Source organism: Aegilops tauschii, chromosome 5, assembly GCF_002575655.3.
Source record: "Aegilops tauschii subsp. strangulata cultivar AL8/78 chromosome 5, Aet v6.0, whole genome shotgun sequence".
Classification (NCBI taxonomy): domain Eukaryota; kingdom Viridiplantae; phylum Streptophyta; class Magnoliopsida; order Poales; family Poaceae; genus Aegilops; species Aegilops tauschii.
Window position 1 is genome coordinate 392514837 of NC_053039.3, and position 18161 is coordinate 392532997.

Below are 18161 nucleotides of genomic sequence, written 5' to 3' on the forward strand. Positions count from 1 at the left end.
CCATCAAATTGCCTAATCAGATATGCTGATATACAAATGTGCTTTAAAACACAGTAATATATCATAAATTACTGCAAAACACATCGGAAAACAATGTATAGCTAAAAGCTAAAATCAAAAGGAAACCATCGGTCGAAACCACAAAGCCCAAGTTTTTTTTCCTTTTCTTTTGTTACCAATGAAACCGGACGCATCCGGCGGCCGCGTCATCGGCTTACTGTGCGTCCCACTTGGTAACCAGCGCCTTACCATTGCCTCGTACCAACGCAGCACGCTACGTCACCGCACCTCGCCGGGTAGAACTGCCGTTACTTCATTCGACGCCGTTGGCAGCCGCCGCCGATGCGACCTGGAGATCCAGGCCAGAAGGTCATGCCCGCCGCCTCGCCTTGTGCGTGGACGGGCTGAGCGCCGGCCTCGGCCGTGCGCCAGTCGACTTCGCCCTCGCCGACTCCACGCTCCGATGGAATCGATTTGCGTGAGTGTACATACATACGTACAAGAGAAACAATCAGTCATTAGATTAATGATCGTAATCACAAGAAGACAACTGAATTAGCAATTTTCCTTTTATACTGACGGACGCATGCTCGTCCTCGCCGTGGATAGCGCTGTTGCCTTTGAGCACCGAGAAAACCATCCAGAAACAGTTCCTCTTTTTTCTATGTCGCCTCCTTGTTCTCTTGAACGGCCGCGTTAGTCATGCCGCCGTTGCGCCGCCGCAGCAGCCCGCAGTCCTACCGGCCGCCGTGCCGTTACCTGTTGCTGCGCGGTCAGCTGTCCCATCGAACGCTGTTGCCGACGCCACGCGCCCTCGCGATCGACGCCGTCAGCCACTGGCAACATGCTGCCGCCCCGGGAGGAGCGGCGTCGTGGTGGATGGCCACCGGTTCCATTTGCCGCCGCCGAGGCCGAGCCGCCATAATCCCGGTCGTTGACGCCGCCGCTGGGAGAGGCTTGCTGCGGCAGTCACCGCTGCATCGCGCCGCGCGCTAGGAGATGCCGCGCCAAGGGCTGATGGGCTTGCCGTCACTGGCGCCCAAGCCGGAGGGCGCCATGCTCCGGGAGATTGAGGCTGGCCGCGCCCCGTCATGGGCGTCTCGCTGGTTCTCGCCATGGAAGTCGACCTCCCTTCCTCGCTGCGCTGTCGTTCGTCCAGGGCCTTTCTGTCAACGGAGAGCAAAGTGCTGATAACGTGTTAGAAGAGAATCACAAGAATGAATCAACCGCGTTTTTCATTGATGATGATTGTACAATATATACCCTCTGAAGGGTTGCATCCAAGGGACGCGTCGGTTAGAGGAGACGGGACAAGAGACGCCACGGTGGCAGATTCTAACTGCCCGTCGGTTTACAAAGATAAGGAGATTATCCTCAATAATCATACTTAATTATTCTCTAACAAAATTGAAGCGAAAATCATCCAAAAATTGGCCCATCCATGCAATAATCCTACACTCACGGGCAAACAACGGGCTTTTACGGAGGTCTTAGTGCTAATTAACTTCTCCGCCATCAGGGAGGGCGGGGCTCTTCCTCCACTTAATCCCAATTAAATTATGCCACATGTGACAGCCTGTGAAAGCCTGTAAAAATCGTCCGTGTGTGTAGCAAAGCCTCCGTCCATGTATTGGTGTGGTGAGTCCGCGCATCACCAACGTACGGACGAGCGAAAAGAATGACCATTGCGGCCACGAGCTCGGCCACGCCAGGGAATGGTGCAACACGCGCGGACGTAGTCACCACGCACGTCATCCTACTCGAAGCCGGACGCTCGCGCGTGCCCTTTCCAGCTGACAATCCTGTTATCAAGTAACAAATTTTCCCAAATCATCAGATTTTATGTGCACCGCATGTGTCATTGGAGAAATAAGTTTTAAGGCACTCTCATCTTAAAATTCTAAGCAGGACACTTATTCTTCCTTGAACACATTCAAAAGATATGTCTGGATTGCTTAACCATTATCTGGGATAATTTAGATACTCCATGATACTCATATACACATTCATAAAATGTTTTTAGGTGTGTCTCTTATCACACACAACCATGCATGATCTTACTAAAAAAAATTGTTCAACTTATCAAAGTAAGAGCAAATTCTTGTGAAAACAGGATCCATAAACCCATTCGAATGAACAATGTTGTTGAACTCATTCAATGAGCATTTTTTGCATTAAGTACTTTCTGTGCATACCCAGAATGGTTTAGCTAAATTTCTTATCAAAGAGAGTTAAATGAATTACATGACCACTTTTAAAGAATTATAAATTTACCAGCCTCTTGTTGGACACATACGGCCTTACACACCGTAAGTATGATCTAAATCATACCAACTGCATATCATACTACTTTTCCCTTGTAGTTACTACGTGAAAATCAACAAAGTATCTCCCATCTGCGATAATTCGGTTACATACCGATATCACCACTCCAGCGTACATCAATGGGCACTCACAGAAAATTAGGGATCTATGTGAGGAATAACAATTTATCCGTCAATCAAAATTATTCATAGCCCGTATGTTGATTGCATCAGCAATAAGGATATTTTCAAGCATTAGGGGGAGATAAGTACCACAAATAATGCCGAGAAATAAATTAGAAATGTTATTGACATTCAATCCTTATATCCACGCACTCAAAGAATCTGAACTAGAAGTTTAGAGAATCATATATTTGCAACACATTGCAAATTTGCCACATACATTTACTGATGACAAGGTGTCACTAAATTCTATATTCCTGCAGTAAGTGTCAGAAAGAGTGGAGGTACCTGATAAACCACTCTTCTCCCCAAATGAGAGCAAGGGAGGAGAAAATCTGACAAAACGAGATATAACTTCTCATGTGCTTCCGCGGAAATAGAGGAAATCAAATTCTCAACCAGTAAATGTAATTCAACATCAAGTTGAGAGACACCTCACTAGATGCTCATCATCCAAAGCCCGGCATAAATGTGCACAAATGTTTTGGTGCCGGGACATCGAGACACCTTGACTCCATTTGTTGTAGGAAATCACAAGGAGTTAAAAAGGAATGAAGATATTATCCACAAACTTCAATGATTCCATTAGAATCATATAAACTAAAGACTACATTTGTCGACATATATTTCTTCTCAAATTGCTAAAACCTTTTGGGACCTGAACCAAAATCCATGGTAGAGTGCCTCTTGCACTCATACTGGTTCACATAAAAGGAAGCAAGTAACGAAGAATAGCACTCGCTGTGCAAACGAGTGGTATTTACCGCAGTAATACCTACTTCTCATAAGTATCTTCCATATGAAATACTAAAAACTTCTCATTCATGAACAAAGTCAATGAGGTGGTGAGAAAGCGAGGCTTGTAGCAAAAGGGTTCATGCAGAGACCCGACATAGATTACGATGTAACATACCCGCTTGGTATGAGAGGAATTATGTTTCGATACTAAATATCATTGGCAATAAAATAATAAAACTATCCATGCAGTTGATGGATGAAGTGGCTACATACTCATATGAGTCACTCGTTTCGGAAATCTATATTGAAGTCCCTGAAGGGCTTATACTTCCGAATTCAAAAGCAAATCGCAACAAATTTTGTGTAAAACTTCATAAGTCACTCTATGACTTGAAATAGTCGGAAATCGTATGGTACTACCGACTAACTGAGTTCCTTCTTCAAAAGGGTTACTCGAATAATGATGATTATTTACATGTTTAGTAAAAGAATCAATTTGATTTTCTTTCATCACCTCAGTGTATATTGATGACCTCATCATTAATATCTATACAAGACCTAAACATACACAAAATCATCTCAAGACGGAAAATTTGGATTGAACCAAATTTAGCGTAAGTTTACAACTTGAGCATTCTCTCAAGAACTATCAGTCTACATATATCCAATACATATATGAGAAGTTCAATGTGGATATACTGTACCAACAATAATTCATGTATGGTCATACTAATAGGATACAAATCCATTCATACCTAGGGGTGATAATTAAGTGATATCAACACCTGAATTTCTATCTTACTAATAACAAAGCACTCATATAATTGCAAACCATGTCAGGCCTGACACTATCCTTGCTATGTTTGTTTAGAGTGCAACCCCCAACAAAGGTATATGGTTGATATAAGAAATATCAACTTATATCTCAAGCTCACAATAAATCTTGGACAATTCCATCAAGAAAATCAAGATATGACCATGATATATGAAATGATATTGGCTCTTTATTTGATCCCAACAATGCCACATCAATGACTGAATTCATTGGAATAGTCTTCTTATCAAAGTCATCAAAATGGACTTTAACAGCTACTTCCACTTATCATTCTCACATAATTTCTTTATCTACAAGCATTGCAAAATATGCATGGCTCGGCAGAATGATAAACCACACTCAAAACCATGTGGTTGAGATTCATCAGAATAACATAACTTGATTTATCAAGATGCTACCACTTGTATTACTCAATACATACAGGTTATATGAAGAGCAATATCACAAAGCACATTGCTCGAGATCACTTATCCTCATGAATTATAGAAAAGTGATGAAACAATTTGCAAACAAAATATTGGAAAAACCGACATATTATTCATAATGTCATGATCATGTCAATGTAATTGATATGAGACATCCACCTGATATGCAAAGTCCAGGGGGGTAATCTCCCAAAGTATAACCTGTTAACAATCATCAGATTACATATATTGTACTCTTTTTCCCTTCACGAGTTCTTCCCTAATGGTTTCTCATAAAAGGTTTTTAACGAGACAATAGAGATACAAGTGTTCATATATGTCATATCATTTTCTCCTTATATTTTTTCCATTGGGTTTTAAAGGAGTTTTCAATGGCATATATAATCGCACTCTTTTCCCTTATGAGTTTTCTCTCAAAGTTTCTCGTAACGGTTTTTAATGAGGCAATATCTTCTCAAAGGTTATATGTCATACTTTCTATTTTCCCTATCGGGGTTTTTAAAGGAAGTACTCAAGACATATTTATTGTTCTCTAAACTCACCAATGAGTTTTCTCCTTCTTCAAAGGTTTTTCTCGTATGAGTTATCAAGAGACAATAATCATTATATGTTGCATCATTTTCTCCTTATTTATTTTCCCACTAGGTTTAAAGGAGTTTTAGCAACATATCTACACTACTCTCCTCATATTTTTCCCACAGGTTTTTTGGAGGAGACTTCCAAGATGAAGATGATGAACGTTCAAGGCAAATACATACTAGGAGGAGACTATCAAGATGATGTATATTCACAAAGACAAGCATTGATTAGGAGGAGTGTTAGGAATTAATTAATTAGGTTAATTAACTATTAATCACTGCTATGTCGGTGCCACTTTTGACAACTGCCTCCTTTTGTAACCGCCTTGTAAACTGGGTATAAATATGAAAATCAGTTTCTGAGCCCGGGCTCAGATGAACCTGAAATCTACACCACAGACTCGCACGTGGATCCGTTCCATCCAATGTACTTTACCGTCGTATTTTCCCAGCCAACCGTTGGAGCTCAATCATTGCAACGGCGGGTTACGCTAGGGAGGCGGAACAGACTGAAGTCCGATGGCTCGGAGTGTTATGTGAGCCAGCCTGAGCCATTCACGCCACCGGCCTCCAAACGGTGAGGGATGAGCCATTCACGCCACCGGCCTCCAAACGGTGAGTAGTCGGGCTGGCTTTAAATGCACCCACCCATCTGCTCGTCCCAATGGAAGAAGGACATGGCTGCAAAATGAGCGGATTCAGTTGCTCTGCAACCTGGTTCAGTTCGCAATAGGAGCAAATCTTACGTACCTGAATCTGCTGTCCTCCGACGCAGTGCCCACCTTCAGACCTCCTAGTCGTGCCACTCCTTGCAGTTTCGACAGACGAAGGCGCCATTGCTACTACTTCTAGCTTCAAAATGGTTTGAAAAGTGCAGGACTACTGAAAAGCACCAAGGGTGGGCTGCCGGGTCGCCTGCTCTTATACAGCAGACGCCGGTTTCCCACATGCCACCTGAGTCTGCACAGCTTGCATTTCGAATTTTGAACTGGAGACGTGCCCAAACCGGGGCTATGTGTGCATGCTGGCCAGGTGTCACCAAAACTACATCATCCGTGCACATATTATTTCTATTCCACGCAGGTAATCCCCTCTGGTGAAAATGAGAACCAACTTCAATTACTAAGAAGAAAAACCTGAAATATCGAACATGTCCTAGCAAATAGTTTAAATTCACACTCAAGTTACAGTCTGCCAAATGAATAAGTCACAGATGATTGCTAAACAAATGTTTGCTCTAACCAAATGAATAATTCACAGATGATTGCTAAACAAATGTTTGCTCTAACTTTTACAGTCTGCCACATGACTATCAAAACGGAGGAACAAGCGTGGAGCAACGCTCACAGAAACACACCAAAAAGTCCTTGGAACTACAATAATACAGAGTATCTAAAGTTCATAATTCATTTCTCAGCAACACCCATCCGCCTAGTGCACGTGGTTCGGCGGTGTCATTCCATGCCGCAATTCTTGCACTTCCCAGGCTTCCGCGGTTTCTTTGGTGCATCCCCTCTTTCGGGGCACGTAGTCCATTTGTGTCCCTCATGACGACATATGCTACAGAACCTTGTCCGCTTACTCAGCCCCTCGTACGATGCCATCTCTCTGCTATTTGTCATGTAGGTTTGTCCTGTAAGTTGTATCGAAAGTGACCACATCACCAAAGAACCTGTACTGCATTCAGCTGCTACCATTAGTCCACATGAAGTTCTTCACCTTGTTCTATCTGCCAAAACTTTGGATGTAAATTCATGATCACCATTCACAATGTCAGCAAACACCTCCAAAGTTTTTCCTAACATCGTCCTCTGCCTGCTCATGACGTATCTTACCGCAAATGTTCCTTAGAGTCCGTTTTGTGAATGGCACTTTCTCGACTGACCCAAAGAAACTGCCAATTATGTTGTATACCTTCCCAAGGTTCACACTATTCTCCCTGAACTATTTTATCAAATCCTTTGTGTACACATCAATGTGTTTCTGCGACAGCAAGTGCACTTTCTCGCCCATTATCAACGACATAGAATGGTTGTGGCTTTCACGACGCTCTGTATGTACCAGGTTTTGTCTGCTGCACGTAACAACCTAATCAAGGCCAGGCACTCACATCTGCATCACCTACTATTCTCAGTCTCCGGCTTGCCCTGCAAGTTGTTCAGCAGAACACACGGTAAAAATGTTTCCCGAAATAAAAAAACATTAACAAAAGAATAATTAGAACTCACCGAGCAACCAAAGACAATCTCTTGCATGCATTTTGTCCTCTTTGCGTTTAATGTGCTCTTATCCCATCTAATACCAAAGCCAATCTCACAGGAATACAAATTCTATAAGTCATATGCCTCACCCAACGAATCGAAACTCAGGCCAAGTTCTGGCTTAATTACACTCTTTGTTGGCTCCTCCGCGTATTTTGCCAATCGACTGCTCCATAGCACTCATTCTGGGAGGGTATAGTGCCCGATCTGGTGGACCACTACCCAGCTGTAATCTGCGGTTCATGGCAGCACGATTAGTAGGTTCCAATTTTTTTTGCAATTTATTCTATTTTATGTAACAAATGTCTGAAACCATGACACCAGGAAGCTTTACTGGAATGTAAAGCCAAAGGTTCCAATTGATTCAGATTACAGAATCCATCACTAACCATGTGTTGCCTGAAACTCACACATTCTAATCTACATCTGAATTTTCTTTTTGTCCTCTGCGCCCAGTAATCATCCGGCACTAGCCATAGAAGCTAAAATCCTACAGTAACCAAGGTTTGTGCCAGAACTAGGCAACTTACAGTAATGTGCAGGAACTAGCAATAACAGTCAATTCCTAGAAGCACCAACATCCTACGTTCGTACCTTTTTGTCCACTCAGGGGCCTGCGGGTTGACCCTGTCAGTTGACTGCGCAGACCTCGTCGAAGATGAGTCCGGTCTTCGCCGGCCCCAGCTCTTGGGGCACCATTGACTTCGCCACCGATTTGTTAACCACACCCAGAGCCAGCATCCGAGTCTGCAGGCACGGCTGCTCCCGAGCCGATGTTTGCCAGCAGGACCAGAGGAATCGAATCTGGTTGTCCATGGCTGTCGGCAAACTCCTCTCGCAAGGGGAACCTGAGAAACATGTGGCAAAAGAAAAGAAGCGAAAGCAGATCTGAGATGCCTAACCTGTCAACGGCATCTAGGAGGAACTCCATGCCAGCATCCTCCATTTTTTGCACGCAGGTACCGCCGGTGTTGACCGAGCGCCGCCGGCGAGTGGTTGGGAGCAAGACGGATACGCGGGCCGGCAAGTGTTTCCAGAACGAACCAGACCACACGTTCTGGTTCATGGCTCGGAAAACCCCATCACGTTCTGGGCCACGGACCAGACCACACGACTGTTTCCGTCGCCCCGCCGCTTGACCTAGGGCCCACGTATGCCTACTGTGGCAGTCCAGTCAGACGCCTTTTCATGGATCCCAAGCACAGAACGTGTGGCAAAAATATCGAGCTCAGCTGGGCTCGGGCACCGAAACGCCTCATCCGTATAAATACCCCAATCTTCAATCAATAGAATAGCTGTTCATCCATTATTCTCTCTGCTCTGTCTTTTCCATCTTTACACCCGCGTCGCCATCCACGGCACGACCGGCCATGTCCCCATGCCACCTCGGTTCTCTTCACTCCTTGCATGGACACTGGACGAGGGGATGAGGAGAGGGCCCCACGTTATCCCAGCCCGGGGACGCGGCCGCGCCACGTCGGACACCACACATCACCCCTCGACGCGATACGAGGCCACCAGCAGCCGCCGCGGGGGCTGGAGATCAGGGGAATCCGAGTGACATCCAGGGAGTAACTGGAGCGGCGGAGAGCTACAACGGTTCGATCGACATGGAGGCCAAGGCCGCCGCCGTGTCCCTCTCGGCGCCGCTGCCCCGGTGCCGCGTCGCCGGCGGCAACGGCCCGCTCGCGTGCTCTGCCTCGGCGCGGAGGTCGCGCAGGTGCGGGTATCACCATGGCGCGCCCCTCAGATCACTCGCTCGCCCCTCCTCCTCTGCTCGCTCCTTCCCCGCCGGCCGCGTCTACGCGATGGCCGCGGCCGCAACGACGCCGGTGAAGGAGCAGGACCTCGTCTTCGTCGCCGGCGCCACCGGGAAGGTCGGCTCCCGGACCGTAAGGTACTACTCTTCGACTCTGCTCGATCGCCGCCGGCAGTTTGCGGTTCCGTTGGCTGCTGCATGCGTAATGCATTTGGGAGATGATGCCATGCGTGTGCAGGGAGCTCATCAAGCTGGGCTTCCGCGTCCGCGCGGCCGTCCGGAGCAAGGAGAGAGCGTCGCCCCTCGTGCAGAGCGTGGAGCGGCTGGAGCTCGGCGAAGGGAGCGCCGCGGACTCGAGGCTGGAGCTGGTCGAGTGCGACCTGGAGAAGCAGGGCGAGGCGGGCATCAAGGCGGCCATCGGCGACGCGGCGCTCGTGGTGTGCTCCATCGGCGCCAGCGAGAAGGAGATCCTCGACGTCACGGGCCCCTACCGCATCGACTACGTGGCCACCGACAACCTCGTGCGCGCCGCGGCCAAGGCCGGCGTCGAGCACTTCGTCCTGGTCACCTCCCTCGGCACCACCAGATTCGGCTTCCCCGCCGCCCTCCTCAAGTAAACACGTCGACGCCGCTACCTCTTTCGAACCAGACTTTGTTTTGGCCAAGGATTGATGGAGTTTTCACATGATCGATCGAGCAGCTTGTTCTGGGGCGTTCTGTGCTGGAAGAAGATGGCGGAGGAGGCGCTGGTGGCCAGCGGCGTGCCGTACACGATCGTGCGGCCGGGGGGCATGGAGAGGCCGACGGACGCGTACAAGGAGACGCACAACCTGGTGGTGTCGCCGCGGGACACGTACGTCGGCGGCCTGGTGTCCAACCTGCAGGTCGCGGAGCTGATCGCGTGCGTGGCCAAGAACAGGAGGGCGGCCTACTGCAAGGTGGTGGAGCTCGTGGCCGAGACCACCGCGCCGCTGCTGCCCACGGAGGACCTCCTCGCCAGAGTCCCCTCCGACCCCGGCAGGGCACCGCCCCCGGCGAAGGAGTCGCCTCCCGCAGCAGCGGCGGCACCAGCACCAGTTGCAGCACCTCCAGCACCGTCACCGGCACCGGCACCAGCAGCACCTCCAACACCGGCACCGGCACCACAACCAGCTGCAGCCCCTCCAGCACCGGCGCCGGCACCTGCACCAGCTGCAGCAGCAAAAACAGAGCGGCCGCTCTCGCCATACGCGGCGTAAGTGAACCGACTGGACTGGTATCCTGATGGACTGATGGTAATAGACGATCATTTGCTGATGCATTTTGTTGCATTGCTGCAGGTACGAAGGGTTGAAGCCACCATCTTCCCCAACACCCAGCTTTAGCAGCGGCACCACCGGTCAGGCAGTGAAGGAGTCGCCTCCTGCACCGGCACCGGCACCGGCACCAGCACCAGCTGCTCCGGCTCCTCCTCCTCCTCCTCCGGCCGCTCCCGCTGCTTCTGCAAAGCCACGGCCGCTCTCACCCTACGCGGCGTAAGCAAACCAACTGATCGATGTTACATCCTTGGCATTTGAGTGAAGAGTTTGGCCTCTGATGGATCCATTAATTTCCTGATGGCGTCGCAGGTACGAGGGGCTGAAGCCACCGTCTTCCCCAACACCCAGCAGGAGCGGCAGCAAGAAAATGGATGCCGGTGATTCTCCATCACCGCCGCCCACTGCCGCCTCTCCGGATGCAGCAACGAGCACGACCGCCGAGGCTGCAGCCCAGTCGTCCTCGCCGCTGTTGGATTCCAACCCCAATGGAGCTCCTCCCACCGCCGCTGCCACTGCTGATCCAGGGCGCCCACTTTCGCCATACGCCAGGTACCAATTTCTCCCTGTCCCCCTGCCCATCTAGCTCATGGCAATGGCATTCGAATTCAGGCGTATGATCCATGCATCCCTCTCTGTCTGATTAATTGCAACTTTGCTAGGTACGAAGACCTGAAACCTCCAAGCACGCCAACTCCATCCGCGCCCAAAGTATAGAGCGGCCGGCCGGCGGTTACTTCCATTTACCTTTTCTTTTCCTGCTCGATCGGCGGCCTCTGTCCGAGTGCGAGCTCAAGGCACGTGTATACGCCAATTTTCCTTCTTCGAGAAATACAAATGTACACGACGATGGCAAGATGCATATGTATATGCATGTATACGAGAATACCCGCAAACAGCCGACGCCATGAGACATGAACTAACCGTTGGCTTGCACTAAAGAGCGTACAACTTAGGTTGTGTACAATGCAATGTGCTTGAATTCTCCATTTGACTTTTCCACTTGCCCCTGTAGCTCCCGCGGGTGGCAGTTGGGCGAAGCCCTAGCGCCGGCCACCTCCCTCCTCTACCCACCCTCCTCCTCCCTCGTGTTCGCCAGAGGGTTCCGCCGGGCCAAGCCCGGGCGGGGGCGAGCCCCCCCTCCTTGCTTGATGTCTGCAGTGCGGGTTGTCACCACCGCCACAAAACTCCTCCCTGGTCATCTCGCCGCTCCGGACACTGTTGCCGCCCCGGACGCCACTGCAGTACGTCCGGCTATTCTTGGAGTGCGCCTTGCCCTCTATTTGTTCGACAAATTGCTCGAGCATTTTTTTGTGATTCGTTTGTAGGGAAAATAATGGATTAATTCGGATGGTTCATCAGATGAGGAGTATGGAGCTTGATGAATTAATGCAAAATGAGTTCTTGATTCGTTAGAGTCGGACGAAGATGTCGAGATGATGATGATCATGAGCATCCGGGAGGAAATGGACAGGGAGGTGGAACACATCCCAAACTTCAAGGGTTCGATCAAAGGGAGGAGTTTCAAACCGGGATAGGGTCACTGGAGCACGGCTACTCTACAAGTACTACTTTGATCCCAATTGTTCTTGTGCGTGGTGGAGGGAGTGGATGCACGTGCTCCCTACTTCAGGCTCATTAGGGATTGTTGTGGCAATTCTCGTTCTCTGTTAAGCATAAATGCACGACAACTATGAGAATGCTTGCACTAGGTACCGTCGCCGACGCCGTTGGTGGGATGGTTCGGATGGGAAAGAGTACATGCCTAAAGACCACTGTGAAATTTGCCCGCGACGTGATGCAGGTGTTTGAAAGCGAGTAGATGAGAGAACCAAATTTCCAAACAGAAAAGTTGATGGCTATTGGAGCGGCAAGAGGCTTTTTAGGTATGCTCAGTTTAATTGATTGCATGAATTGGCAAATGGAAGAACTGGGGTACTACCTTGCATGAATTGGAGCGATCTCTCGTTCAATTGCTTGATGTATTGGAATCTCTCGAGCATGCATGAACTGGGGTAGCTACCTTGCATGAATTGGAACGATAGATCTCTCGAGCAAAGTCTCCCGAACACGAGAGATCTCAACCTTGCATGAACTAGGGTAGCTACCTTGCATGAATTGGAACGATAGATACCATTTGCTTGATTGCATGAATTGGCAAATGGAAGAACTGTCCCAAAGATTTGTACGGGATGTACCAACATCACACCAAAGAGGCCACCATCATACCCAAAGCAGTGGCATCAAATGACTTATGGACTTCACATGCTTTCTTTGGCATGCCTGGTTTTCACAACAACATCAATGTGCTCCAGCGATCTCTCGTGTTCGGGAGACTTTGCAATAGGGAAGCACCGCCGTTCTCTCGTTCAATGTTTGAATTTACTTCAAACAAATTTTATGTTTGAACTATGGTTGAATCGTGGAACTACTCAATAATCTTCTGATATTCATGTGTATGATGGACGTGCATGGATTTGAGGGTTTAGAGATGAGGAGTGTGGTTGTCCGTCAGTAGATATCACAGGCTGTCCGAGGTCACGTCCGGGCGCGTCCGCGGATGTTTAGGGGAGCGAATTTGTCAAATCTGGTTGTAGATGTTCTTACTCTTGCAGCAATTCAAATATGAGCCCAGACTCATCTACATCCGATAAACAGAAAGCTCATGAAAAAGTAAAATTTTCTAGGAATTCTGATTTGTTTTGGCATCGTGATGTTTGGACATTTGAGGAGCTCTATGCAAAAAAGACAAGCCCAAACAATGTACTTTTTCAAAGTTTCTTTCACAGCCAAATTTTGTCTTTTTTTGCCACGACCGTCTCGAATGTCCAAACGTCATGAACTTTTGCATGCACATCACACATTGATACATCTTGAATGCCAAAAAAAAGAATATTTTGAATTATTTTTGCTATTTAATTTGGTTTTACTGTTCACACCCAGGTGCACATGCACCTGGGCACCAAATCGCTGCTTCCCTTGCTCTTGGTGCTATTTTTTTTCCAGAATGTGCACAAGCATGCATATCATATACTCCCTCTATTCACTTTTATAAGGCCTTGAGGACATTTCAGACACCATGCAAAGCAACATATTTTTAGTTGTGTGAAACGACTTAAAAAAGTGAACGGAGGGAGCATAATAGAAGAGGCCTGCTCTTGGTGCAATGCATTCTTTCCATTGGCTGAAAAGTTCTATATGGTTGGTTTGGCGGCTGTTTGCTGGGGTATATGGTTACACTAGTGCAGAACCGAGCTGTATCACCGGTTCGTAAGGCCCTTTAGTGCCGGTTCTGTAACCGGCACTAAAGGGTGGGGACTAAAGGTCCCCCCTTTAGTACCGGTTCAACACGAACCGTCACTAATGGTTGAACTATGGTTGAATCGTGGAACTACTCAATAATCTTCCGATATTCATGTGTATGATGGACGTGCATGGATTTGAGGGTTTAGTGATGAGGAGTGTGGTTGTCCGTTAGTAGATATCAGAGGCTGTCCGGGGTCACGTCCGGGCGCGTCCGTGGATGTTTAGGGGAGCGAATTTGTCAAATCTGGTTGTAGATGTTCTTACTCTTGCAACAATTCAAATATGAGCCCAGACTCATCTACATCCGATAAACAGAAAGCTCATGACAAAGTAAAATTTTCTAGAAATTCTGATTTGTTTTGGCATCGTGATGTTTGGACATTTGAGGAGCTCTATGCAAAAAAGACAAGCCCAAACAATGTACTTTTTCAAAGTTTCTTTCACAGCCAAATTTTGTCTTTTTTGCCACGACCGTCTTGAATGTCCAAACGTCACAAATTTTTGCATGCACATCACACATTGAAACATCTTGAATGCCAAAAAAAGAATATTTTGAATTATTTTTGCTATTTAATTTGATTTTACTGTTCACACCCAGGTGCACATGCACCTGGGCACCGAATTGCTGCTTCCCTTGCTCTTGGTGCTATTTTTTTTCCAGAATGTCACTACTAGGGAAAACCCTAGTAGTAGCGCGGGTTTTGAGGCTATCAGCAGCGCGGGCAGCCGTGCTACCAATAAGGCGCTACAACTAACTGTTAGTAGTAGCGCGGTCTGTACACGCACTACTACTATGGACTGTATCAGCAGCGCGTTTCCGGAACGCGCTACTATTAATTAGCTGTAGCAATTTCCTTGCCCCGCGCTACTGCTATATCTTTCATCACCCCCCCGGCTTCCTACCCCGTTTCAGCTTCAATAAACAGCAATTTCCAGATACTAGGTACTACTAGATATCAATTTCATAAAGCATTATAGGTACTAGGTAGTACTCCCTCGGTTCCAAATTACTCGTCGTGGTTTAGTTCAAATTTGAACTAAAACCACGACGAGTAATTTGGAACGGAGGGAGTACTAGATAATAATTTCATATATACTCAACATGCATCCTCAAGCAGTACAAGGTGATATCGATGCCGATCATCATATGTAGTTCTAGATAATATCGACGACGATCATCATATGTAGTTCTACATGATATCGACGACGATCATCATATGTAGTTCTAGATGATATAGCCACACACACACATATGTAGTTCTAGATGATATCGACGACGATCATCATCCTCAAGCCTGGGCGGTGGGTGTTCCTGATAGTAATTAGGATGGCCTGTCCAACACGAAGATTCTTGCCAACGAGGAATCTCTTCCACCCAACCGAGTTTAAGTGTGTGCGACCGTCTGTGTCCATGCGGTAAGTACAGGTGGTGACGGAGCCCCTTGCGGTAAGGCGTAGTCCAGCTGAGCCTTCTTTATCAGGCTCGATACCACAACTGACAGATAGGTTTTTTGGCAATTTCTGAATAAAAAAAACATATCAATTAATAAATAGCCTCGCACATACTCTTACAAATATATTTCTATTAAGTCTAGATTTCTACACTATCAAAAGACACAGTACTACGCATTTGTACTAACTAATCATGAATTCTAATAATAAGTATATATGGATTATCTACACTATTAATAGTTCCTTGGATTCTACACTAATAAGAGCATGTGATCAGACTCTACACTAAAGCATATCATCGACTAGATTCCACAAAGCATATCATTGGACTCTACACTAAGCATATCATCGGATTCACTAAGCATATCATCGAATAATTTGCATTTGTAAGTATAACAATAAAGCATATATATATATCATCAAATTACTACAGGCAGTACGTATAACATACCATTTCATGCCGATCGACCATGGTACTTGTCAGGCGGGTCACGAATGGCACCCTAACAAAGTCATCACGTGGCGGAATTATGTCCCATAGGTTGCACACCTCCTCCTCGCTCAGCCTCATTCTTTGAGCTATGATGGCTTCATATAGTGGGTTCTCATCATCTTCATCGAGTGGGTCCTCATTATCTTCATCATCTTCGTCATCTTCCTCCAGGTTGAGATAAATGACAGCCAACTTGGGTCTTTCTGCTCTGAAGGAGAAGCTGGTCAACTCACCACCAGTAAGACGCATGTGGGCAAGGAAACGGGCCCATCCATCTCCTCTAATCTGCGAAAATTGCGTCCTTTCTCGACCTCCATAGTGTACGGCCCCCCAGGAGCCTCAAATGTCACAGTCTCTCCTGTCAGCTTGTTGAATTTCAACCTCACATTGCACGGGACGATCTGTGTAAAAAAAGCAAAATGACACAATGCAGTAATGCCAACACTAAAAATAAAATAGTTGTTACATTTCATCTAATTTCTTACCGCCGCATGACGAAAACTCGGCTGGAAGTAGATGCCGAACAACTTGCCAGTTGCAAGGCTGATGGCGCACCTTGACTTGCACAGTCGACATAGTGGTGGTGGTGGCGCCATTTTCCTAAAGCAATATGAGCAAAGGATTAACGATTCACTTCACATGAAAGAAAAACAGTAGCATGTGATATTTTTGGTTCTTCCGCGAGAAGCAATTTTATGGACAAAACATTTCGGTGGCACCTATTGCCAAAAAAACTTTTCACAAATATCTACCAAATAAGGGTACCACCTACCAAGACATTTCATCTCATTTGGCCCTATTGCCTAAGATAATTGATTAAAAAAACAAGTGGCAAATTTAACTAAATTGGCACCTACATTTTTGCCAAAAAATAACTTATTACAAAAAAACAAAAGCATGCATCTACCTATCCATGTACAGAAAAAATAACAATAAAATGGTGCATACTAAATCAACTAGCCTACTAAATCCACTAGCATACTAAATCAACTAAATCAAAATGTTCTAAATCAACTAAATCAACTAGCCTACTAAATCAACTAAATCAAGATGTTCTAAATCAACTAAATCAACTACATACTAAATCAACTAAATCAAAATGTTCTAAATCAACTAAATCAACTAGCCTACTAAATCAAAGTGTAGCAGGGAGGAGGGGTTGTGGATGGAGGAGGGAGGAGGGAGAAGGAGGGCCGACTCGAGGAGGAAGAAGAGAGTAGGACGGAGGAGGAAGATGGAGTGAGGAGGGGCCAGCCGGCGGCGAGTGGAGGGAGGACGAAGGAGGAAGGCGGAGCGAGGAGGGGCCGGCCAGCGGCGACTAGAGGGAGGACGGAGGAGGAGGCCGATACCGAGTCCAGCGAGGAGGAGGAGGTGGCGGCGGCGCAGATCGGAGGAGGGGCGACGGGGGAGGACCGGCGTGGGGGGTTGAGGGGGAGATCGAGTGAGAGTGAGTGTGTGAGTGGATCGGATAGGTCGGAGAGGGGGGGGGGGAGATGGAATGGCTTAGAAGTAGCGCGCTACAGTAAAAGGCGCTACTGCTAAACGACCTAGCAGTAGCGCCTTTCACAAAGAGCGCGCTACTGCTATGTGTCAGCATGTAAAAATAGACATAAAAAATACATTGATCATCAATGATCTTTTTGTGTACAATCTGATTTGTCAATATGAGTCCTCATCAGTTTAGGAACTGGTGCAGACTCATATTGCGGCCACAAATTCTACACATAGAGTTCAATGAAGACCAAGTGGTTGTGAAAGTTTGAGAAGTAACATATTTAAGGTGGTACAAACTCTCTTCACGAAGTGAGGTGGGACTAATTTTTTTAGTAAACTTAGCAGTAGCGGTTATTGTGTAAATGCGCTACTACTATGGTCCCTAGCAGTAGCGCTCTTCATACTAGCGCGCTGCTGCTAGAACTAGCCTCGCGGGGGCGTCGTGGCAATTATAGCAGTAGCGCGTCTTAGAGTGGGCGCGCTACTGATACATTTGTTTCAACAGCGCGGTTTGTGTGAGCGCGCTACTGCTAGTTAGCAGCAGCGCCTTATTTTAAAGCGCGCTGCTGGTAAGATTCTGTGTATAGGCTTTTCCCTAGTAGTGTGTGCACAAGCATGCATATCATATACTCCCTCTATTCACTTTCATAAGGCCTTGAGGACATTTCAGACACCATGCAAAGTAGCATACTTTTAGTTGTCTGAAACGACTTATAAAAGTGAACGGAGGGAGCATAATAGAAGAGGCCTGCTCTTGGTGCTATGCATTCTTTCCATTGGCTGAAAAGTTCTATATGGTTGGTTTGGTGGCTGTTTGCTGGGGTATATGGTTACACTAGTGCAGAACCGAGCTGTATCACCGGTTCGTAAGGCCCTTTAGTGCCGGTTCTGTAACCGTCACTAAAGGGTGGGGACTAAAGGTCCCCCCTTTAGTACCAGTTCAACACGTACCACCACTAAAGGGCCACCACGTGGCATGAGCCAGCGCCGGGGGCGGGGAGACCTTTAGTACCGGTTGGTAACACCAACCGGTACTAAA

General features: G+C 47.1%; 1 protein-coding gene across 1 annotated transcript; it reads left to right on the plus strand.

Moving 5' to 3' along the window:
* Positions 1–8616: 8616 nt before the first annotated feature.
* On the plus strand, positions 8617–11318 carry LOC109752371 (protein TIC 62, chloroplastic). Its single transcript, XM_020311264.4, has 6 exons — positions 8617–9220; positions 9321–9695; positions 9783–10316; positions 10402–10596; positions 10690–10929; positions 11040–11318. Exons 1-6 carry the CDS (start codon positions 8934–8936, stop codon positions 11092–11094), a joined length of 1686 nt encoding a protein of 561 aa, XP_020166853.1. The 5' UTR covers positions 8617–8933; the 3' UTR covers positions 11095–11318.
* The last annotated feature ends 6843 nt before the right edge of the window (positions 11319–18161 follow it).

What these genes read in the sequence shown, in the direction of transcription:
- LOC109752371 (XM_020311264.4), top strand. Translation starts at nt 8,934, where the DNA reads ATGGAGGCCAAGGCCGCCGCCGTGTCCCTCTCGGCGCCGCTGCCCCGG. An exon ending in TTCCCCGCCGCCCTCCTCAA is followed by an intron (nt 9,696 to 9,782) that starts GTAAACACGTCG and finishes TCGATCGAGCAG; the next exon opens with CTTGTTCTGGGGCGTTCTGT. An exon ending in CCGCTCTCACCCTACGCGGC is followed by an intron (nt 10,597 to 10,689) that starts GTAAGCAAACCA and finishes ATGGCGTCGCAG; the next exon opens with GTACGAGGGGCTGAAGCCAC.